Consider the following 23,383-nt stretch of genomic DNA (forward strand, 5'->3'; position numbering starts at 1 on the left):
CTTCGGTGCAGCATCAGATGCAATTTCAATGGGGAATTTCGCGTTCGGATCAACCTTCCGGACAATCAGAAACGAAGCTATAACGCAGTTTCCTCCTGGCAAGTATTCAAGAATCGAGTACTCGGGGAAAAGATAACGGTCTCCCGAACCGGCGTGTCCTGACGTGCTGCTCCCGTATGGCGTCAGAGGTGATGTAAACTCAAACACCACGGCTTTGATGGGAGGTTTCGGAGGAGGCGGAGGAGGCCCTTGCTGATAGTAAGCCCCTGGAGGTCCATACTGCGAGTTGCTGCGGGCCTTGATCGGAGGTGGAGTGGCTTGATATGGCGACTGTGGGTAAGGTGGATAATGTGGCTGACCAGGATATGGCGAGCTTGGTTGCGGTGATGGCAGAGGTCGTGGCGTGGAAGTGGTTGGAGGGGCGCTTGAGCTTGGAGCGGGTGAAGGCGGCACTGGAGACGGAGAAGGACCAGGTGTAGGGGCAGGGCCAGTCTGAGACTGCTGTGGTGCTGCAGGTGCAGAAGCCGGTGTACCAGGCTCCGTCTTGACTTGTGGAGTGTTATTTGGAGCCGGAGTTTGGGGAGTGGGCGTCGCACTGGGATTCGGAGTTTGCTGGGGCTGAGGCTGGGGCTGAGGAGTATTATGAACATTGTCTTGCGCCTGCGCCGGTGCTGGCACTGGCGTCGGCGCCGCCTGAGGTTGTTGCAGTTGTTGTTGTTGTTGCTGCTGTGTCTGCTGTGGCGGCGGTTGCGGTTGCGGTTGCGGTTGCGGTTGTTGCTGATGCTGGGACTGCTGGTATTGTTGCTGCTGCTGTTGCTGCTGCCGCCGTTGCTGTTCCTCTCTGCTTCTGATAATCGCGTTGAGCTCATCGATATGCGCCTGGAAAGCTCGCAGCTGTTCTTGCGACGCCTTGCTCGAGGCAACCACCCGCATCAACGCTTTCAACTCCGGATTCGACGCAGCCCTGGTAGCAAGCATCTGGATCACAGGATCTGGACTTGGTTTTGGAGGCTGTGGCGGAGGTTGCGCAGCCTCAGGTCTTCGTACAGGAGGAGGTTGTGGAGTCCTTGGCTGAGAATGAGGCGGAGGTGGATGGGCGGAGGGCGGACCACGCTGGTCCATTCCCTGCTGCGGAGGCGGGTGATAATTGTATGGAGGAGGCTGGCGCATCTGATTCGGAGAAGGATACGGTTGATACTGACAGAAGGTGTTGGGAGGGCCGTAGTGAACCATCTGGCGCTGCGCAGCCGCCATCTGGACGGGCGGTTTTGCATTGGGGTCCTTGACAGTATACAGCATGCCATCAAAGTGATGAGGTTCGATGACGATCTTGCACGGCCCGATCTTGCTCATGGTTTCCTTGGGAGGGTTCTTCCCTTCAATCTGCTCTCTCTTGGTCTTCTTGGGTTTCGTCCAGTATCTCTCGAAGATGCCGTCACTGAGCCACTTCTTCTTGGAACGTTCCAGGGACACTAGTAGAACGGCACTTAAGACGAGTCAGCATGACAATATAGAAGCGCGCATAATAGAAGATACGCACCTTTCCGCGATGGACTGGTACTCCCTGTCCGAGAGGTTCGATGGCTGCGGCTTGGACGTGGTTGGGAGAGCTTCGCCATCCTTGACTTTTGTCGGAAGAGGCTCCTCGACTGGCTCTGTAACTGGATCAGGTTCCGGGGCAGGAGACGGTACGACAACAGGAGTTGAGGCCTTTTTCCTGGAAGACTGGGGTTGCGGAGTGGCTTCGGAGGCCCGTCTCTTTGCCGCCGGTTCGCGACGCTCACGCGCGGGGAGCTTGCGTTTCTCCGCCATCGCTAGAAGATGGCAGATGGAGACTCTCAAGAAGGGCGCGAAGGAGTCTGCCGAAAAATCATGCCAGCTGAGAAGCACAGAGTGTCCAGAGCAGCCGGCGTGGTTGGGGGAGATGAAGCTGCGCGGCGGGAAATTTTGGAGGCAGCCGAAGGGAAACAAGCAGGACGGTTGATGATTGTCGTTGACGCGCCGGAAGTGAGCGGCAAACATGTGATCTGTCTTGTTAACCTTCTGTCCTCCTCCACGCTCAATTTATTATTTTTTATTATTGCATGTTGACAAACATCAAGAGATTAAAATTACTGGTAAGGAATATTTTTGCCACTTTTTTGTTTGTGCTTTGCATCGCATTGCATTGGTCACAATCCTGGACCGAGCGATGCGGTCATACCATGCATGCACGGAGTACTGGAGATATCCTCAGTCTTGACTCTCTTAATATTTCAGTCATTCTTTGATTTTTCTTCAAACAACTCTCATCAAATCTGCGTCAGAGACTGTCCTTATTTTTCAACTGACGTATGATAGATTACCGTCCTACATAGCGCTTCTGCTGGCCATGGTCGAGCTGTTACCGATCTTCAAAAAGGCCTATTGGTCTCTGGCCGCTGGAGGCCTTCTGTATGTGACATGGCTGTTTGCGATGACCTTTCCAGGTCCCCAGCGTCTGTACGTATGACTTATCCTCTGAGATGAGCTGGGCTAAGGGCTGCGAAATTCGTCGGCGACAGCGCTCTGTACGCGCACAAGGTCAATCCAACTCTCTGGCAGGACCTGAACGATGTCGAAAACTTTGGCTTTCTGAGTATGGAGTTATTTGATTGGCCTTTTTACGGATCCGGCTGATGATAGTAGGAACCCAAGTGCAGCCATTCCACCTGGTGACTCCAGATAACGAAACGCTCTACGGCTGGCATATCCTTCCACTTCACCTGTGCAGAGAGCACGAGGAATTGCTCAACGACCACTGGTCTTATGGACCAGCAGAAGATTATACCAAAACGGTCGCCTTCAAGCTTCTAGCGGAGGATCCCAATGCCAGAGTGGTCGTGAATTGTAAGTGCCGACCTCCATCCCAGCCAAAACATATCTAACATCCTTTTTTGCGACAGTTCATGGAAACGCAGCCCATCTTGGCTCTGAATTACGACCAGAGATGTACCGCATGTACCTGGGCATTTCGACGCCGTCCAACCCGGTCCACATCTTTGCTATTGACTATCGAGGCTTCGGACTGTCGACGGGGTCTCCTACCGAAGAAGGGGTCATCGCTGACGCGCTCACACTGCTCAACTTCCTGGTTTCTCACCCTCTGAACGTCGCTCCCTCTCGCATCGCGCTCGTAGGACTGAGCCTGGGAACGGCCGTCACATCCGCGGTGGCAGAGCGGTTCGCATTCGGGGCGCCCGAGTCGGCCATCATCCAGCCGGCGATTAAAGACCCGGAACCCTTCGCCGGGATCATCCTCCTCGCTTCTTTCAGCAATATCCCGAACCTTATCGGATCATACAGCCTCAAGGGTCTCACCCCGCCCATGCTCTCGCCGCTGGTCGGATACCCTCGCGCGCAGAAGTACTTCCTCGACCGGATCGTCGACCGGTGGGATACGGCCGCGCGCGTTGCCCGGCTGACGGGGGTGGGACCGACCGCCCATGACGAATCTGATGCTATCCACGCCCGCAAAGCGCTGGATCTGACAATCGTCCATGCGCGAGACGACGTCGAGATCCCGTGGTGGGAGGGGTGGCGCGTGTGGCAAGCAGCTATCGGGGCGAGCGAGAAAGGTGACAGCCTTCCTTCCGGCGGGAAGATCGTCTACGAGCGCATCGCAGAGAACGGCCTGACTGAGATCCGCATCTGGGAGAAGGAAGTCCCTCAACCTGGAGAGGGTAAGGGCGAGAGTCAGGGCGAGAGAGTCGTGAAGAAAGTTCGATGGGAGAAGGTTGGATACGGAGGTATGCACGTTATCATCATTTATACCCTCATTCATCCCCTTGAAAATCCATATCCCATCAATACATCAATATAGATATGCTAACGAGACCAGGACACAACCACGTCGGGGCATATTCCGTCGCCGCGCTAGCCGTCTTGAGGGCATTTGAGGAGTGAATTCTTCAATCTTAACCTTCAATTATTAACCTTTATTTATTTTCACTGCTTATTACTTACTTAGTTACTTACTCTCATGTTTGTTATGAAATGATGGAATGGAATAAGAATGGAAATTGAAATATGACGACTTGTATTGAACGAATGAATGACCTTGACGTGGACGTGGACCTGATGGGCGTATGTATGTATGCAGAATTGTTTGTACTGTATGTACCTACAATTAAGTACACAGATATGGAGAGAAAGATAGAGATGAACGACCTGCAGAAACATGCACATAGAGACACAGAAATAGAGAAAGATAAAGGTAGAGAAAGGTAGACAGAGAGAGAAATGATAAACAAACACCAATTGTATGTACATACTGTACCTAAGTAGAACTTAACCAAGTAGCTAGGTAGCTATTTTGTAGGTAGTCCTTTCACAGTACATACATACATACATACGCAAAGTACCGTATCAGTCCTCAGTCCACAGATCGTTCATTGTCCATTGTCCATTGTCCAACCCTTTTTCCTTTCCTTTCCTTTTCTTTTTTTTTTCCCCCTTCTTGCCATGTGTGCGTTATGCTATGTCCCCTTTCGTCCTTCTTTGTTTTTATTCTAGGTATGATTCTAAGTCCATAACTGTTTCGTTGGTAACATCAGCATGGCATCGACATCAGTATGAGTCATCTACCCGATGACAGCCATGCCCACGCCAAAAATAAAAATGCTGATATGCGGTGAGTAGAGATGAGATGAGATAATCAAAAAAAAAAAGACAAACCATGAGGTAAAAACAAGAAACTACCTTCACATCCATATACAATACATGGTTGCAGAACATGACCAAACCAAAAGCATCATGACGATATCCAGGATATAAAACAGGTTGGCGAAGTGAAGTGGCGTAAAGTAAAGGAGGATGGGAGGGGATCATTAATCTAGGTAGTCGGAGGAGGGGTTGATATCTATCAAGATATCAACGAGTAAACAAAAAAAGTCTTCATTTCTCTCGCCAGGGAGGAGTATAGATTGGCATGCGACAGGTTTATTTCTTGTGCCGATCCGCCTGCGCCTTCTGATACTTCTGAATAAGCTCCTTCTGCAACTGCATGGGCGCCTTCTCATAGTGACTGAACTCCATGGTATATTCGCCCTTGCCCTGGGTAGCCGCACGCAGGTGGCTGCTGAAGCCGAACATGCTGTTCAGACTGCAGTCCGCATATACGGTAAACTCGTCGACGCCCGTCTCCGTGTCGTTGATGGTGGCGTTGCGCTTGTTCAGCAGCGCGATCACGTCGCCCTGGAACTCGATCGGGGCGGTAACCGTCGTCTTCATCAGCGGCTCCAGCACCACGGGGTTGCTCTCCATGAACGCCTTGCGGAAGGCCTGCTGCGTGGCGTTCTTGAAGGCCATTTCGGACGAGTCAGTCACGTGCGTCGCGCCGTCATTGATGACCATCTTCGTGCCCAGCACTTTGTGGCCGATCAGCGGGCCCTTCTCGCACGCCAGGTGGAAGCCCTTCTCACAGGCGAACAGGAACTTCTCCGAGATGGCACCGCCGACGATCTGCTCCTCGAATTTGTTCTCCTCCAAGTTGCCCGTGGGCTCCATCCAGCCCACCACACGGGCGTAGTCTCCAGGACCGCCGGTCTGCTTCTTCAGCAGGTGGTCGAACTCGACGCGCTTGCCGATGGTCTCGCGATAAGCGACCTGAGGCTGGCCGGTCTCGCAGTCTACACGGTACTCACGGCGCATTCGCTCCACGTAGATGTCGAGATGCAGTTCTCCCATACCAGAAATGATGGTCTGCTCGCTTTCGGGATCGTAAGAAACCCGGAACGTCGGGTCCTCCCTCTGGAAACGGGCGATGGCCTTGGAGAAGTTGCCGGAGTCCTTGTTGTTCTTCGGCTTGATGGCCAGCGAGATGACAGGTTCCGGTACGTACATCGACGACATGGTGTACGCAAGCTGACCGTCGGTGAACGTGTCGCCAGAGGCGCACTCGACACCGAACACAGCGCAGATTTCACCAGCGCCGATTTCTTGCACTTCTTCCATCTCGTCCGCGTGCATCCGGACAATCCGCGGAACCTTGACCTTCTTGTTGGACCGCGCGTTGAAGACGTTGGCGCCCTTACGCAGCGTGCCCTGGTAGACACGGATGTAGGTGAGCTGGCCGAAATTGCTTTCTTCCAGCTTGAATGCCAGTCCGACAAAGGGCAGAGTGTTGTAAGGAACGAGTTTCACCTGCGCCTCTTGACGTTTCTGGTCCAGGGCCATGTTGGTGACTTCGGACGGGTTGGGCAGGTAGTCACAGACACCGTCCAGCATAGGCTGGATCGACTTGTCCGCCAAAGCCGATCCCATGAAGACAGGAGTAAACTTCAGACCAATGGTCGCACGGCGAATGGCAGCCTTGATCTGCTCCACAGTGGGCTCTTTCTCCTCTAGGAACAGCTCTGCCATCTCATCGTCGACGTCGGCGAGCATTTCAATGAGCATCTTCCTTCTCTCCTCTGCAATAGGCCGGACTTTCTCTGGAATCTCGTCCTTTTCAACCACCTTTTCTCCTCTGGCGCCTTCATTGTAGATGGCCTTCATCCGGATAATATCCACCACTCCCTCGAACTCGTCTTCCGCTCCAATGGGCACCTGAACGGCGGCAGCAGGGATCTTGAGCTTGTTGTTGATCTGCTCGATGGCCTTGAACGGATTGGCGCCCATGCGGTCCATCTTGTTGACGAAGGAGATACGAGGCACATTGTATCGCTTCATCTGCCGGTCGACAGTGATAGTCTGGGACTGCACGCCAGAGACCGCACACAGAATCATGACCGCGCCATCCAGCACACGCAACGCTCTCTCTACTTCGATGGTGAAGTCAATGTGCCCGGGGGTGTCGATCAGGTTGAAGTGGTATTTCTCCTCCTTGCCGTTCTCCCTCTTGACCCAGTCACAGAAGGTGGCCGCGGACTGGATGGTGATACCCTTTTCACGCTCCAGTTCCATGGAGTCCATCTTGGCGCCGACATTGTCTCGACCGCGCACTTCGTGGATAGCCTTGATCCGGCCGGTGTAGTAGAGGATTCGCTCGGTGGCCGTGGTTTTACCGCTGTCGATATGAGCCTGTAACCGTCAGATCGGTGTTGTGGAAGTAGGTGTCCTCAATGCTTACAGCAATTCCAATATTCCGGACTCTGGAGAGTCGGTCCAACTCCTTGGGGTCTAAGTTTTGAATGATAGCCTCGTTAGAGAGGGTGTCTGGCGCTGCGGCAGCTTGTTCGAGGCTGAAGACAGGTCAGCAATTATCCTTTCACAACGACGAAAACACAAAATAATGATAAAAAAAAATATAAGATAATTCTTACACTGCAGCAGCAGCAGCAGACGCATTCCTCCGTTGTTGCCATTGCCTACTCAAAGACGACGCCAGCGGAGACGCAGCAGCAACACCGCGCGAAGACGAACGGAGGACGGCCGGAGACGCAGATGCACCGCAGCATCGCAACAGGTTCTGGTTCTGGGTACGCGGCAATCGAATTGGCGCGGCTCTGGCCAGACCGGAAAAGGCCCGGATCTGATGGGAGGAAGACCGCGCGATCGAATATGGCCTCATAGCTGCTATAACCCTGCCTGCTTGACACACCTGTCTGTTGGCCTTGTTGCGGAGAACAAGACGAAAAAAAGTTTCGGGGATAGGGCCTAGGGACGATTCACGTGATTTGATTCCGTAGGTATTATTATCTGCAGGGCAGTGCTGGTCAGGAACCGACCACTGATATCATTCGATTGCCGGCTCGTCCCGTGCCGAGAAGGTAGGCAGTAAGAACTGTTTTATGCTGGTGCAATCAGGCTTCTTAAATTGATGGGTTGGTAACACATCCGGGAATATTGTATGTCTGCGTTCGGCATAAATACGGAGTATTACAAGTAACGCCAGTGAAAACAGACTGAATCAAAGTCCATAGGAGGGTAGGTCTTTCTATGCTAGATAATGTACAGTAGCATGAGAGCGTATCTCACGGGATATCGAGGCAAGTTGCTGAATAAAACATGATAGAGAAAAGCACTCAAAATGAAGGAGACGACCCGCTCAGAGATAATCAGACAATCACGCCATGCCAGTATCCTTATTCCATCTCACAAGATGCAGTGCGTCTCGTATCATCGCTTCCACTCTGGCAAATCGGCAATCGCACAATGCGACGTCGATGTAGGCATTTAGCCCGACAAGTCCTCCAAAGCTGCGGCGTATGTATCACGTAAAAACAGAACCGATACCGATATTCGCCCAATTCATTTATAGTATCACATATTCAAGAGAATATCTCTCTTTATTTGCCCTGTCGCTGCTTATGTTTCGGGTTCTTGGAACTGATTCATGCGAGCATTCGCGTTAGCATTCATTCGCAAATAGAGAGCGTAAGAGCCAATGCGTTGCTGCATCCAAGGGGGCAGCACTTACCAGATGATGTAAACTCTGTTCTTCCGTCGGACGGGCTATAAAAAATACATCAAAGTCAGCCAACTGTCGGAAGCGAATTGTGTCCTAGTAGAATAGAACAATGGAAGAGCATAGCATAGCATAGCAAGACGGATTCTCCCCTCCTTCGTCTCTTCCTCGAAATCTCCAGCAAAACCAAGACCAATGGAATAAGCAATTTCTTACCTTGCACCCATCGCAAAGCCTCTTAACAGAAGACCGCGTCTTCATCCCTCTGACGATCTGCAACGATCCGGTATTCGCCGTCGCTGCGGCCGCCGCTGCGTTGCTGCTCCGTGAGCCGAGGGCCCACATGCTGGTCTTTCCAACGGACATCGTGCTTAATCGCGAGAAGGACCGCGACAGAGACGGAATATAGGCGGCATTCTGGCGGAGCGGAGAGAGGAGGAATTGGCGGAGCGAGCCAGAGGCGGAGGAAAGGAGAGAGCGGACGGGCAGCATGGTGTATGTATGTCCCCTTCTTTTGGAGGAAGAAGATCTCGGGGAATTAATTCAACTGATAGATGAAAAAAAATCCGCTTCTGATGGAGGACAATTGCTTCGCTCCCCTGTGAATCTTTCGTTGCGGAATATCGATTGAAGGCGGCCTGCAATGACCTCCGATCTGTACGCGGTCTGGTCGGTTTTGCTGCTCTTCCGTGATCGGGAATTTTGTATCGCCGCGCTCCGAGGCCGGATATCATCACGTGATTGCCTGGTATAGATCTGTGTAGCTACTGCGTATATCGATAGTATGTACAGGTCGACGCAATTGCATCCGTATTCAATTCACTATTCTAAGACTATACTATACTGTAGAGGATTTCCTATAACTGCTGCTGACAGCTGGGTAGCAGCATCTAAGTACGACTTCTATGCTTCTAACCGAACGCCAAGCAAAACACATCAACGGCTTTTCGTCGTTTCGATCCCCTTTTAAGTAATTTCCGTAACAGTGATACAGTGATATCATTAAGTATAGGAGTGTATATGAAGAGTTGATAAAAAAAAATATGAATGAAACAATCAGAAGAAAGAGAGACTAGCCTAATCATCTCGAAGGAACATCTTGTACACCGGGTTATCGGTGCATTCAGTGTACGGATATCCGAGATCGTTGAGGAAGGAGTCAAGCTCGGCGTTCTCCCCAGCCGGACATTGGATGCCTGCCAACACCTGGCCGACGTCGCCGCCGTAATTACGGTAGTGGAAAAGCGTAATGTTGTGACTCGGGCGCAACAACGTAAGGAACTTGGCCAGCGCGCCGTGCCGTTCAGGAAACTGGAACATGAACAGCCGCTCGTCCTTCACGCCGCTTGGCCCGCCAACCAGGTACCGCACATGCGTCTTGGCCAACTCGTCGTTACTGAGATCGGAGGCGCGCATCCCGGCCTTCTCGAGTTCTTCGAAGATGTCCGCGAGATCTTGTCGACCCGTCGAAGTGGACAACGAGATCCCCATCAGGATGTGTGCCGTATCTTCTCGCGTGTAGCGATAGTTGAAGGCGGTGACGGGATGCGGCCGGATGACGTCCACGAGGGCCGCATACGCACCGGGACGTTCCGGGATTGTGACGCTCAGCAAGGCCTCTTTCCTTTCACCGAGCGCAGCCCGTTCCGCGACGAATCGAAGTCGGTCGAAATCCATATTTGCTCCCGAGGTAACGGCCACCAGCTCTCGCTTGGGATTCGGGTCGGGATGGTCTGCTACATATTTCTTGAGACCTGCCAGGGCCAGGGCTCCGGCCGGCTCGAGGATGGACCTGGTGTCCTCGAAGGCGTCCTTGATGGCGGCACAGATCTCGTCGGTGCTGACTTCGATGATTTCGTCCACGACCTCTCGGCAGATTCTGAACGTCTCCTCGCCGACGGCCTTGACAGCGGCCCCGTCAGCGAACAGACCCACTTCCTTCAAGGTTACCCTGCGGTTTTCTTTCAGAGACCGAACCATGGCATTGGCATCGTGCGCCTCGACTCCGACGACCTTGACATGAGGTGCGATGCGCTTGATGTAGGCTCCCACACCCGCGATCAGCCCGCCACCGCCGACACAGCAGAAGACCGCCTCAAGATTCTGTAGCTTGGCCTGACGTAGGATTTCCATCCCGATCGTTCCCTGGCCCGCGATGACGTAGGGATCATCGAACGGGGGAATGTTGGTGAGGTTGTGTAACTTCTCCAGTCGGTGCGCTTCTTCCTTGGCCGCATCGAAATCATTGCCATGCAAGACAACGTTCCCGCCTAGCCGGGACACATTGAGGTGCTTGATGGCCGGGGTGCCGGAGGGCATGACGATGGTAGCGGGGATCTTGAGTTTCCGAGCGGAGTATGCGACGCCTTGAGCGTGGTTGCCTATAGGGTGCATAAGCCAGGGTCATCCCAATGGCCATTCAAGCGGCCAATCTCACCTGCAGAGCACGCAATGACACCCTTCCACCGCTGCTCGGGGGGCAGATGAGCCATCTTGTTGTAGGCGCCCCGCAGCTTGAAGCTGAACACGGGGAGCAAGTCCTCTCGTTTCAGCAGAACCCTGCATTCTAGGCGGTTGCTCAAGTTGACCGCATGTTGTAGAGGAGTCTCTTCCACGACATCGTAGACGCGGGAGGTCAGAATAAGGCGAAGATACTGTATAGTCCGGTCAGTCAGGGAAACCCCTCATCAGTCGCATAAGGGTGACGCACATCCGGATACCCATTAGGGAGGAGAAAATCTTCTGGAATGTCAAAGGTTGGAGGCAATCCAGACTCTCCTCGTTCGACCGGAGGCGTCGGATTGGCGGCGTACTCGGTCAGCGACAGGCCGCTGTGGTTGGGCTTGTTGGGCGGCGTGACGGTGCCGTTGCTCACGGGGTCTTCAGTCATGGCGGCAAGAACACACAGAATGGATCAATTCACGTCGACAGTGCCAGACTCATGGAGATTATGAACGCGAGGAATAAACAGAATAGCGGTCGGGAGAGCTCAGATCGAAAGCCACAGATGAACTACGATAATAGAAAATTACATGCGGTTGCCGAAGTCGGCTCGACGGCCGATGGTTAGGTCAGCAACCCTATCCGCGTGCCCTAGTTTCCTCTTTCGGAAGCCGACCGGCTGGTCGTGTAAATCGTTCAGGACAGTTTAGTGGACAATTTAACTGTCCTAAGGTCGGTTAGGATCGGTTCTAGTCTCACGCTAGTTGATCTGCGATTCTGCGATTAGAGTGGAGGTTCCTAGATGTGATCTTCGTTATTCTATTCAGTACATGTAGAGACACGTGACTTATATCTTGAAGAGTCGATTTGCAGAGATAAAAGGTATATGTACAGTACATACATGTACATACATGGATCATCCCAGTGAGATCGAACCAGTCAGTTGAGTAGAGTTAAGATACTGGAGCAGCACCCCAGGCAACGTTGTTGACAGGCCTGCCCGCCTGATGAATGGCATGGGGTTTGGGGGCGAAAGTAGGGACTCCCCCGCAGTACTCGGTACGGAGTATATCGGAGTCCCTAATTACCCACCAACAATCAGGCAGAATTAATTAGATTAGATTAGGTTATAATCTTGGCAGGTTCCCATGTACCTGGTAGTAAACCTTACTCCGTATACCGGCTTATGTACTTACTGAGCAGTTCTTGCACCTACCACAGTAGTAGGTGGCTTGTATGCTACCTTACTAACACAATAATCTAATCACTTGGCTCGGAACAACGGATGCACCCCGCGTCACACCGGGTATTTTGGAAAATATCATACCGTCAGCCAGGACGATTGTGATGAATCGAGGGTCTTGATGCCTGACTACCTATTTGTCACCTTCACCGTGACGACCCGATGGCAAAAGGGGCGCCCATCACAGTGATCACTGATCACACTGAGGGTGCATGGCCTGGAGTGCCTCCAAGTGCCTCCACCCCCGGTCTTCCCCGCAATCTCATCTCATGATCGTCCCCCTTTGGGAATCCAGGCTAGCCATTTCATTCGTCTCCTGCATCCCACATATCAGATCAGGATATTGGTCTCAAAGCGTGTGGATGGAAGAGCGGCCCTTCCACAGGCTAAGGATGGGTCGATCCGGCAATTATTCTAGGCACCCCGCAAGGAGAACGGTGTCGGGGGCCACAAATGTGATTCATGGTGACGAAGCTGTATTTTACCCGGTGAATTGTTTGGATCTCCTGGGCCTACGGATTTGAAATTGTACAATAGATCCGAGCCTGAGCAGGGGCAAGCGACCACCAAAGATCGTTTAGGTGCAGGAGGCGTCGTAACCGTAGAGTCAGCTTCCCCCTGACCGGTCATCCGGTCACAGCCAAAAGGACGATCACTGCACATTCTCATTAATCAGGATGTCTCGCTTGAAAGAGTGATCTGCAGTGCCCAGACATGCAACTGTTGAGGGGGTTGAACCTGCTTTACTTTATCTTGGGTTATCTTCCCCAGATTTTCCTCTTCCCCACATCCATGTCCATGCCCTCGTCCACATCCTGGAGCTCCTCCTGCCGTCATGCCCCGACCGACATTCCGCGGCCGAGTCTTGTCTTGTTGATGGTTTTTTTTTTAACTCTCCTGTTGCTGCCTCTCCCTTGCTCCCATGAACGATTCCTTGCAGCCTCTGCTTCATGGTGTTGAGCGCGAGTTCGCATCGCACGATGCTGCTGCTGCTTTCTCTGCTGCCGCTGCTGCAGGCGTGTCGGGCTCTGACAGCGCGGGCGAAGTGAGTCGCAGCAGCAAGCAGGATGCTGCACCCACGCGCAGGCGCCCAGCACCACGAGGCACCGCAGCATATCCACGCAAACGAGCAAATAAAGCGTGTCAGGTCTGCAGGGCCCGCAGGACCAAGTGCGACAACAAGAAGCCCTCGTGCTCCTTCTGCGAGAAAGTCGGTGCAAAGTGCATCACGACGCCGACGGATCTGTCGTCGTATGGTCCTCTGTCCTCGAGCTGTGACGGGAGTGCTTCTCGAGCTGATCCGCCGCACACAGGTTCGATCCGGCCAGTTTGGCGATTCTCGAACGGTTGGAGCAGCTGGAGCAGCTGATCCGTGAGAAATCTGACGAGTTGAATCGACCGCAGCCGCCTCCGCCCGTGGACGAGGAATATATGCTGGGATACGGATCCCCAGCGCCGGACCTGCATTTCGGTCCCGATTTCAGCACCGTCACCACCGAAACGGTGCTCTCGTGGCATGTGTTCCGCGGCCGATTTGACGCGCATTTGGATCTGAAGTCGCTTCTCAAAGATACGGAGCTGCCCCCGTCTCCGCTGCATTCGCCGGTCGGGGAGACGATTCCACTGATCAACAGCCTCGAATTGGGGTCCTGCAACCGGCTGCTCGACAGTTTTCTTACCAAAGTGCACATTGCGAATCCGATTCTGGATGTTCCCGTCGTCCGTGGCTACGTGCATCATGCATGCCTTCACGGGATTGGGTGGGATGCACAGTCCTGTCTTGTGGTCCGTCTAGAGTTTCCTTTCATTACGACAGTTTTATCGCGCATTTGAAACGTCTGCTGATGATATTTGACAGCTTCTCGTGTGCGCCCTGGGATCGATCGCGGAAGCCTTCCATGACAGACACGAATCCACGTCCATTGTCGCCCGGAGCTCCCCAAGCTTTACGTTGGCACGAGCATTCTTCGAGGCGTCCCAGAAGCGGATTGGACTGCTGCTGCGTGGCGGCGGAGTCCTCGAGGCGCAGTGTTTCTTCTACTCGGGCGTCTACCTGATGACCATCCAGCAGCCGATGGATGCATGGAGACACTTTGTCCAGGCGGCGGCAATCTCCCAGGGATTCGACTTTCCGAGGAAGCCTTTGAGTCCGGAAATCATGGCCAACGCTGAAGCGAGACGGGAACGGGCTTCTCAGGAAAGCATGTATTGGACATGCTTCAAGTCGGAGCTGTAAGGCGGTCGTTTTTTGTTCTTCTACAGAACTCTTACTGACTCTACCCAGGGAAGTTCGTATGGAACTGTCGTTGCCAGGCTTTGGGCTGCAGGATCTCTCCTACCCAAGCTCCTTCCCCAGTCCTCCTTCGGATACACTGGAGCAAGACTCGGCACGGGCGTGGTATTACTATCTCGCGGAGATTGCTCTACGACGGCTGGCCAACCGGATTCTGTACCATCTCTTCCGAAACCAGGAGAAGGGGAGATTTCCTCGGATCTGCGACATGGTTGAGTCGACAGCCGCTTTTGAAGCCCAGGCGGCTGACTGGTGAGTGACATTCAACTGTTTTGTGAGCTTAATGTCTGATAGTTTACAAACAGGATGGCCTCGCTCCCTCCGATGTTCTCCCTCCAAACGCCAGAGGAGGAAGACGACGTGCTGAAATTCGTGCTCCGCGGACACCTCCTCGACTGCTACGAATGGATGTACTTCCCCTTCATGGCGGAGACGATCAACTACGGACGCCAAGGGGCCGTCATCGACGAGTACACGCGCAAGGGCCTGCAGATGTGCGTCGACCGCATCCGCAAGAACCAGCCGGGCTTCCAGCACCGCCACCACGGCGCCTGGCTGATGCTGCGCACCTGCACGCGCAGCGCGCTGATCCTCCTCGCGGCCTGCCACAGCCAGATGGTGCAGGATCTCATCCCGGAGGGGTGGAAGGAGGCCGTGCTCAGCGCGACGGACATGCTGCGGTTCTGGGAGGACGAAGTGGGGGACGCGCGCGATCGACTGCAGATATTGACGCAGCTGATGACGGAGTTGGGGTGGTAGGAAACAGCAGCAGAAGCAGCAGAAAAGAAACGAAGCAAAATGAACGGCAAACGAACAAAGAAAAAGGAGGAACACGAAAAGTACTCTATCTACGGAATTTCAACATGAGCTCACGTCTTATCTTTCAAAGGATGTTCTCGATATTCTCGATTCTCATTCTGGGTTGGAATCTATTTGTCAAGTTATATCTGTGTCTACTATCTGCCTTGCTGGTCGGGACAGAAGTTTCTTCTCTTCTCTTCTCTTCTTTTTGATTTTTCCTTTCTTCCTTTCTTTCTCTTTCTCTTCTTCTTCTTTCTTTCTCCTATTGTTCTGAACGAATCAATTAATATGACGTATGTACATACATGCAAATGCAGTCTTCAACAATGAACCTTCTATCTACTCTGGACGCATCAGCCTCGATTTGTCCTTCTCTTCCCCCTCCTGTGGTATAATGATAGCTCACGAATGATGAAAGCAGAAGCCAGAAGTGCCCAGGAAGGGAAATAAGGAGCTTTCCCTTCTGCTTACTATGCAGGCATTATCATCTTCCTCCTCCGATGAAGAGATCTCGCTGAAACGATGGCAACACTGCCAACCGCAACCGACACACCAGCAAAGATGATGAGATCTCTGTATGACGGGTGCTTGTCACTGTCTCCAGTGATCAATGCTCCCTGTATGGGGAGACCTGTCAGACTCCTAGGTATAAAGGCAACGTCAGTACTCGATCTCTCTCTATATATCTATGTAGAATGGTATATATGTCTCTCTCACGCTATCCCGGCAACAACCTGAAACACACCAAACGTCTGCCCAAGCTTCTTCACGTCTGGCGCCAGTTCGCCGACGCATGGCAGCATGATGCTGATAAAGGCGCCGCTTGCGAAACCGTACAGGGCGCCGAAGACAAGGATCTGAGTGTGTGAGCCGGACTTCAGCTCGAGGGGAAGCCAGAACGCGAGGAGCAGGATGGCGGTGATGGCGGAGATGATGCTGATGATGTTGAACCGTCCGAAGCGGTCTGCTGCGTAGGCGGGGAGGATGCGGCCGGCAATAGAAGCGGCGCTTTGGAAGAAATCTCGAGTTAGTTTGTCAGTACATAGTATTGGGCTGGGTTGGGTTGTAATCTGGTAAGAGTGAACTGAACTCTTGATGGAAGATGGGAGATGGCCGGTTGATAGGAACTGTACTTACTTGAGGACACTGATCGAGTAGATGGCCATATCAGGAAAACCCATGGGCGAGAGCCATACTCGGGAGAAAGTTCCAGGGACTGAAGAGTCCCCATCTGGGATGGACTCGTTAGGTTGACAAGACAAGATATCATCCATTGAAGCTGAGGCTGGCTTACAAAACCAAAAACCCTCCTAACGAGTACATGACAAAAGCAGGATCTTTGAACAGCCTCAGATCGAAGAAGCTGGTGTCGTGATCCCACTTCTTTCTGGGAAGGCGTGTTGATACGCTCAGGCAGGAGAGTACGGTGCACACGCCGATGACGAGGGCTGCATAGCGCACTGCACCGGGGAACCCGATCTGTTGGATGAGAATGCGGAGGTAGATGGGGTGGATGACGCCTCCTGCGTTCGTTTCGATGGTCAACAATATTTTCTTTTTCTTTAAAAGAGAAAAAAAAGTAGGTTGAGAAGCACCCAAACTACTCCCCGACACGACGATCCCCATCGCCAGAGCACGACGGGCACGGAACCATTGCCCCGTCGCAACAACGGCGCAAGAGAACAGGCCAGACGCTCCAACTCCAAAGCCCAGTCCCTGCGCGAGGAAGATCTGATAGTACTGGCGGCACAGGCTCAGCAGGGCGATCGAAAGCGTGCACAGGATCGCAGACGGTATCATGACCACAGCTGCCCCATAGGCGTCGATGATGCGGCCGAAGATGCCCCCAAAGGCGAACCTGCATGCAGATATTAGCACGAGTAGGCCAGTATCAAAATGTCTGGGTATGGACGTATCTACATCGCAAACAACTGGAAAGTCGAGATCCACGAAATAGCAGACGCTGATTTCGTCTGGAGAAGAGTCTCCTCGTAATATGTCTGAAAGAGGCCCATCCTAATTGATACAGGAACCAGTGAGTGTTTTGATCTTATCTCTCTCTAATACCTGGTTGCAGCGTACTTACGCATTCAAGAACCCGAACGAGCTGAACAGCGCAAGGAAGCCTCCGCAGACACAGGCACCGGCAGCAACGGTGCTGCTCACTGGCAAGATGGCTGATAGTCGGTGTCGATTGCTTGCCGTTTGGCCATTGGGAATATCAGATTGTCTTCCCACATCTTCACCAGGCTGTCGTCCATGGTCGGAGCTCTGGCCAGACGGTGAGCAAGTTGCGGCCGTTATCTCCTGCATTGCGAGTAATTATTATTAGCTCTTTGCGAAGTCTCAAGATCTAAAAGGAACGGGACCATCATCTCACATGCAGTTATATGCATGTCCTACATATCGGCCTCAGTGAGCATGCCTCTGCAGTGGTCGTTCGGCCGATAATTCTCTATGACTTGCCATCACGGGCGAAAAGAAAAATATCAGACCTGCTCAAGCTGGATCGTCCTATTTTCGTTCCTCGTATCGCCTATCTCCGGATGATGATGATGGGAAGGCTATGAGACGGGCTGTTATTGGTGCCGGTCAGCAGATCTCTCGCGCGAGAACCATCCGACTCTGCTTTAATTACCTCCAACACTCGAAATATGAGAAATATTCCTCAGAGTTTTTTTTTTATTACTTTCTTCACCAATCTCCTCACATTCATCTGAGTTACTATGTACATAATTCACGGCTTTAATTATTCCACAATTTGACTCTCAATCGCGCGTGGTCCAGTCTCTCTCACATCATCTCATCTATATCTGTATCTTATCGCGATGGATCCCGTCTCTCGCGCGAATACATCTACATCTACATATATTAATAGCGACAGCACAACCGACTCAGACGCCCCCACGCGAATCATCACTCGAGCGCGCGAGAGACGCCGCTGCACGGCCTGCGCCAGGCGTCGCGTCAAATGCGATCTGCAGGTACCATGCGGGGCATGCCGAAGGGCCCATCTCAGCTGTCTGCCTCAGGATAATTCGCATTTACATGGACGGAAAGACAAGGACGCCGACAAGGTCAAGATCAAGATCTCGCGGAGAAGTGCGCGGCAGGATCATCTCGATAATCTCGAGAAGATCATTGATAGGCTTGATCAGAACGTGTGGGATAAAAATAGTGTCCCTCAAACTGCTTCAGCTACTGCTATCACTCGAGTAGACATCTCTGCTTCTCAAAGAGCAGCAGGAGAGGATGGTGCTACACGGTTCTCAAAGGATTCGAAGTACACGATTCCGATGTCCTGGGAGGCATTAGACAGTGGCGTGAGTATACAACATCTCAGAATTTGGATAGGATGCCAAAATTAATTACTTGTAGGGATATGACCAGTCTCAGCTTCTCAAAGATTTTCCGGAATCCTCAGGAAAAAGGATGAATCCCCCTACGCCGTCTACAGACTCGTCTGGCCAGTTATCTGCGGATGTAGTTCTGACCAAAGCCAATGTCACCACCTTGGTCCAGGTGTTCATCACCAAAGTAGACCCCTTTATTCGAATCATCCACAAACCTTCGTTTTTCCGCACGCTGCAGCACTATCTGACGGCCCACTGCGATGTCTCTGGATATCTTGACCTGCATTGTCTGCACACGCCGTGTACACGAACCTCTGGAGGCAACCAGTCTGTCTGCGATATGGTAACTTTCCGGGTTTTGATATTCACGGTCTTCTATTGCGCAGTAGTCAGTCTCAGCGAGACGGAATTCCGCGCTACCTTCCCTGGCAGTTTTGTCAAACGAGGGTTTTTGTCCATGACTTATCGCGAGGCCATCGATGCCGCGTTGGCAGAAGCGGATTACCTACAGAGGGAGGATTTGGTGATTCTGCAGGCACTTGCACTTTATCTGGTGAGCATGCTGAGAATATCTAATATTTCAGACATACCTCCATCTCACGTATATCTGACTTGATAACCCGGCTACCAACACAAGGGACGTGGACGGCCGGGACAATTGGGCTCTCTTGGGTAACGCTGTTCGTCTCGCTCAGATGATGGGTCTGCATCGGGATGGATCAACATACGGGCTCAGTCAACTTGAGACGGAGATCCGACGGCGGGTATGGAATAAACTGCTCCTCCTTGACATTCGTCTCGCGGAAGAGCTCGGATTTGAGCCGGCGATCGCGGAGGCCAGCTTCGACACCCACATGCCGAATGACATTGATGACGACGAGCTGACCTGGCTGGACCAGCATGCAGACTTGGGGTCGGTTTCTTCTAGATTGTACGGTCAAAACCCGAGAAGAGCGTTCACGGAGATGACCTTCTCTCTCATCCGGTACGACATCGCCGGTTTACTGAACCGGCTCCTTCGACCGGGTCACGGTGGTCCAGTTGACCCTCAACTGACCCAAACAGAGCTGCACCAGTTAAGGGAGAAGAAACGCGCGGAAGTGGACAGGATCTTCATGCAAATGCGGCAGAAGTATCACATGTCGAGCTGGGATATGAGCAACGGTCTTCACAGGCTCGCATTGAGATGTGTCAATACGCAGGTCGCTAAGGCGCGGTTGCTCGTGGACATACAGTTCCGGAGGGCAAGTGATCGTGGCAGTCAAGAGGCAGCAAGGTACGAGATCAGAATATATTCTGAAGACATTTAACTCGTCTGCTCCTTTTCTACTTGTGGCTGTTGTGGCTGACTGAACCATCAGATCGTTCCTGGACGCCGTTCGAATTCTCGAGGAGACGATCGGCCTTCGAGTTGAAGCACAGGCGCTCGACTGCACGTGGTATACCAGGTGAGTAAAAGATCCAGACAACCTTTCTATTGACTGCTAAGGATCTCTGGTAGGTCATGTTCCCAATTCCACGCCACGGCTCTCATCCTGTTTCAAATCGCCCGCGGGATCGCGCCCAGCGACCACAAAGAGCGGGCGTGGCACGCCATCGACTGCCTGTACGGACGGGACGAACAGGTCGGATCGCATCTCGGCTCGAAAGAGCGACAGCAACAGAGACAGATTCGATGTGCGTGTTCACCGGGATACGATACCGTAGAGTACCTATCAGATCCGATTCGAAGACTCCTCGCGCTGGCACGAGAAATCGATCGCAATTTAAACAATCCAGCAGAAGCAGCCGGTCGTCCAGAGTGCTATCTTCCTCCTCAATCGAACCCGTCGACCGATCCAAGTCCGGACTTTGTCGACGTACATGGACATGTACACGTACAACCTCCGAATCCTGATTTGGCCGCAAATAATAATCCCGAGCGGGATGATTTCGCGTCTCTTGACGATGAATTTCTCGATTGGATCACGCTTGACGGGTGTCTTTCGAATTCGGTGAGTTTAAACAAACAATACTGTTTTACTTCCTTACTACTTTTGCGTTCTACCCTGCGAGAGGGAATACGTGATAAGTAATGTTTCCTAGTTAGGTTTTGAATCTGAACTGACTTGTTCTGTGTCCACGCGATAGGAGTCTGCCTTTGGGCATTCGGTCAACTTTGGCTCTTTCTAGACGTATGGTATGTACTGTACAACGGGTAATTCATCTTGAAAAAAATTCGCGAGTTCATTCGGTTATTGGACAGGATATATACCTCTATTTTCCTATACGAAAGATCGTCGGCACAAAATTATAGTTGGAGCAGGCAATGATAGAGTTCATTATGTTAGAGGAGGACATAAATGTATTTTTACGCCTGCCAGGCACTGATTATATATAATTTTTGGGTTATAGGTCGACAAGACACTGGTTTGAAGGGAAAATACTGGACTTCTGCCCCAGGCCTACCTACTCTATAAGATAGACTTTTATTTATTATTTCCTTTCCAGGCTTGCCATCATTCTCACCGTACCCTTACTAACATCTGTCTCCCTCCCTGAAGAATATCCCTTGAGAATATATGATTTCATGCCATGCATCCCTTTGCCAATTTCCAGGTATATATCTCTACTACTAGGGGATAGGCAGATTTCATGGATTTGTTTTTACAACCACGTGAGTGTAATAAAGAGTATAGTTGATTCAAAAACGGAAATTGAGGTTTTTATAATATAATATAATATAGTAGTATAGTAGTAGTACCTAGGTAAATATCACTGATATTGTTAGTCTAGAAAGGATTTCCTAAGCCGGGCTAGTTTTATCAGTGGCGGGTTGCATGTGGCTCCACCCAGCCCGTTCCGTCTCGTCACTCGTCACTCGTCATCCGCGGCTCCAGGCCAAAGGCAGACACCAGGCCGCCGCCATCATCTCCGTGCTCCAAACCTCAACGCCCCAACTTACATCCCGTCACAGATCCTGCTCCCTTCATTATCCCACTCTCACATTCATCCCTCTCCAATAGTGCGTATCCTCAGTGTGTCGACTACCTTTTTGTTCCTGCGAGCGTTGCGACCATGGCTGCAAGAGCACCAGTAGCAGGCCGTCCCGGTGCGAGATTTGCTCAGTTCAAGCTTGTGCTGCTTGGTTAGCCACCATCATTTGCCCCACCGGATCATCGAACTCAGTTGAGCTAACATGGCCGTCTGTTCCAGGAGAATCTGCTGTCGGAAAGGTTGGAACTGCTTATCGCATGACTATATCCTGCGATCCTGGAAGCTAATGAGTTGTTGCAGAGTTCGCTAGTGTTGCGATTCGTCAAAGTAGGTCTTGATGGCAGGGTAGATGCTCTCTGGTGGATTCATATTGACACTGAATAGGATCAATTCGATGACTACCGGGAGTCGACGATCGGTGCAGCGTTCCTCACACAAACCATTTCGCTGGACGAGAGCACGACTGTGAAGTTCGAGATATGGGACACGGCGGGTCAAGAGAGATACAAGTCTCTGGCACCCATGTACTACAGAAACGCCAACTGCGCTGTGGTGGTTTACGACATTACGCAAGCAGTATGCACCTGCCTTTCAGCTCTTTTGCGCCGCTGGCAGCTGACTGAGAACGTATCTAGGCCTCTTTAGATAAGGCCAAGTCGTGGGTGAAGGAACTCCAACGCCAGGCTAATGAGAACATCATCATCGCCCTTGCCGGTAACAAACTCGATCTGGTCACGGAGAACCCAGACAAACGCGCTATTCCCACCGCAGATGCCGAGGCATATGCCCGCGAGGCTGGCCTTCTCTTCTTCGAGACGTCTGCAAAGACCGCCACCAACGTTCGGGAACTGTTTACCGCCATCGCAAAGAAGCTTCCTCTCGACCAGGCTGGACCACGGAATCTGCGGACAAATCCACGCCCCGGAGTGGACTTAAGGCCAGAGGCAGCTGGCACCCAAGGCGCCGGTGCCTGTACTTGCTAAGCGTCTCCATGTTGCATTGTCTAACGGTTTGCGGTTCATCTCAGTGTATAATTTCCCCATCGGCGGAACAAGACACTTGTCATCCTAGCCGGTTGTGTGTTTGACCGGCCATTCGCTTGTTAAGCACGGTCATTCCACAATCAAGTCACGTTCTGGGAATTCCCCGTCAGTCACAAATGATTGTGTGAAGCAAGTCGAGCGAGGCTTTCTTGCGTTCACCCTGGGTCGAAAAGGCCGACTCAGCCTCAATACATGATCCTTTATTTAATTCAACTTTCCTCTTTCCTTCTTCCTTTTTGCCTTCTTCGCTCTGGTTCGGATATCGCCTCATTATCGCTGTTGCGAGGGTTGGGTCACCGTGGAAGGTTGATTTCTCTTTTTTAACGCTAGATCGTTCCACGCTGTTATATGCTTGTGTTGTGTTTCCTTTTTTCTTTCCCCACATGTCTATGTTGCTCTTTCTCTTGGGCGTCGTTATACCTGTTGTTGGGTGGAGCTCCTATGTCATCCATCTGTTACCTTAGGCACTAACCTAAATACTCATATCTGATCAGGATTCCAATTTCAGAGGTTCCTTTTTCTTGGATTTCTCCAGACGAGATGTGAATTTCCTCATTTTTATGTAGAGAAACCGGGTGCGTTCTCCTGCCATGGTACACTCTATTCCTGTTGTCTTCGTGTGATGAACCTGATGAATCTTAAGTTTTCGTCGTCTTATTCTTGGGACTTGGTTATCTTTATAAGCAACAGATACTCAAGTAATGTACCAACACTTGATATACGATTTTGAGCCCAGAACAGGCACTTAACAGCGCGCGCTGAACCTGGGTTGCTGTCAGAGTCGAAGCTGAAAGCAAGACAGTCGATAAAGACCAAATTTCGTAATTACATTTCTCCCATATTATTAGTCTCCTACGGGTGGGT

The 23,383-nt window shown here is 51.9% G+C and overlaps 9 protein-coding genes across 9 annotated transcripts; 5 read left to right on the forward strand and 4 right to left on the reverse strand.

Annotated features, from left to right (window-relative positions):
- Window positions 1-2,371: 2,371 nt before the first annotated feature.
- Window positions 2,372-3,924, forward strand: VTN77DRAFT_5044 (uncharacterized protein; the record flags this gene model as incomplete). Its single annotated transcript, XM_069421171.1, has 5 exons — window positions 2,372-2,481; window positions 2,544-2,617; window positions 2,668-2,868; window positions 2,925-3,767; window positions 3,860-3,924. 5 exons carry the CDS (start codon window positions 2,372-2,374, stop codon window positions 3,922-3,924), a joined length of 1,293 nt encoding a protein of 430 aa, XP_069277226.1.
- Window positions 3,925-4,959: 1,035 nt separating this feature from the next.
- VTN77DRAFT_5045 (uncharacterized protein) lies at window positions 4,960-7,531 on the reverse strand (the record flags this gene model as incomplete). The annotated part of the gene is made up of 3 exons (XM_069421172.1): window positions 4,960-7,041; window positions 7,091-7,202; window positions 7,284-7,531. 3 exons carry the CDS (start codon window positions 7,529-7,531, stop codon window positions 4,960-4,962), a joined length of 2,442 nt encoding a protein of 813 aa, XP_069277227.1.
- Window positions 7,532-8,249: 718 nt separating this feature from the next.
- Window positions 8,250-8,860, reverse strand: VTN77DRAFT_5046 (uncharacterized protein; the record flags this gene model as incomplete). Its single annotated transcript, XM_069421173.1, has 3 exons — window positions 8,250-8,289; window positions 8,381-8,415; window positions 8,585-8,860. The coding sequence occupies 3 exons, from the start codon at window positions 8,858-8,860 to the stop codon at window positions 8,250-8,252; spliced, it is 351 nt and encodes a 116-aa protein (XP_069277228.1).
- A 585-nt stretch (window positions 8,861-9,445) lies between these two features.
- On the reverse strand, window positions 9,446-11,258 carry VTN77DRAFT_5047 (uncharacterized protein; the record flags this gene model as incomplete). The annotated part of the gene is made up of 3 exons (XM_069421174.1): window positions 9,446-10,749; window positions 10,806-11,022; window positions 11,079-11,258. The coding sequence occupies 3 exons, from the start codon at window positions 11,256-11,258 to the stop codon at window positions 9,446-9,448; spliced, it is 1,701 nt and encodes a 566-aa protein (XP_069277229.1).
- Window positions 11,259-12,975: 1,717 nt separating this feature from the next.
- Window positions 12,976-15,105, forward strand: VTN77DRAFT_5048 (uncharacterized protein; the record flags this gene model as incomplete). The annotated part of the gene is made up of 5 exons (XM_069421175.1): window positions 12,976-13,304; window positions 13,367-13,838; window positions 13,912-14,285; window positions 14,338-14,598; window positions 14,652-15,105. 5 exons carry the CDS (start codon window positions 12,976-12,978, stop codon window positions 15,103-15,105), a joined length of 1,890 nt encoding a protein of 629 aa, XP_069277230.1.
- A 512-nt stretch (window positions 15,106-15,617) lies between these two features.
- Window positions 15,618-17,460, reverse strand: VTN77DRAFT_5049 (uncharacterized protein; the record flags this gene model as incomplete). Its single annotated transcript, XM_069421176.1, has 7 exons — window positions 15,618-15,789; window positions 15,865-16,155; window positions 16,285-16,293; window positions 16,442-16,670; window positions 16,743-17,005; window positions 17,068-17,163; window positions 17,234-17,460. 7 exons carry the CDS (start codon window positions 17,458-17,460, stop codon window positions 15,618-15,620), a joined length of 1,287 nt encoding a protein of 428 aa, XP_069277231.1.
- Window positions 17,461-18,443: 983 nt separating this feature from the next.
- On the forward strand, window positions 18,444-19,176 carry VTN77DRAFT_5050 (uncharacterized protein; the record flags this gene model as incomplete). Its single annotated transcript, XM_069421178.1, has 3 exons — window positions 18,444-18,470; window positions 18,526-19,053; window positions 19,138-19,176. The coding sequence occupies 3 exons, from the start codon at window positions 18,444-18,446 to the stop codon at window positions 19,174-19,176; spliced, it is 594 nt and encodes a 197-aa protein (XP_069277232.1).
- Window positions 19,177-19,195: 19 nt separating this feature from the next.
- Window positions 19,196-20,575, forward strand: VTN77DRAFT_5051 (uncharacterized protein; the record flags this gene model as incomplete). The annotated part of the gene is made up of 3 exons (XM_069421179.1): window positions 19,196-19,776; window positions 19,862-19,948; window positions 20,002-20,575. 3 exons carry the CDS (start codon window positions 19,196-19,198, stop codon window positions 20,573-20,575), a joined length of 1,242 nt encoding a protein of 413 aa, XP_069277233.1.
- A 982-nt stretch (window positions 20,576-21,557) lies between these two features.
- On the forward strand, window positions 21,558-22,459 carry VTN77DRAFT_5052 (uncharacterized protein; the record flags this gene model as incomplete). Its single annotated transcript, XM_069421180.1, has 5 exons — window positions 21,558-21,627; window positions 21,696-21,715; window positions 21,777-21,803; window positions 21,861-22,052; window positions 22,112-22,459. The coding sequence occupies 5 exons, from the start codon at window positions 21,558-21,560 to the stop codon at window positions 22,457-22,459; spliced, it is 657 nt and encodes a 218-aa protein (XP_069277234.1).
- Between the last annotated feature and the right edge of the window lie 924 nt (window positions 22,460-23,383).

The sequence above is a fragment of the Rasamsonia byssochlamydoides genome (assembly GCF_041956645.1).
Source record: "Rasamsonia byssochlamydoides strain NRRL 3658 unplaced genomic scaffold VTN77scaffold_36, whole genome shotgun sequence".
In the NCBI taxonomy this organism is placed as follows: domain Eukaryota; kingdom Fungi; phylum Ascomycota; class Eurotiomycetes; order Eurotiales; family Trichocomaceae; genus Rasamsonia; species Rasamsonia byssochlamydoides.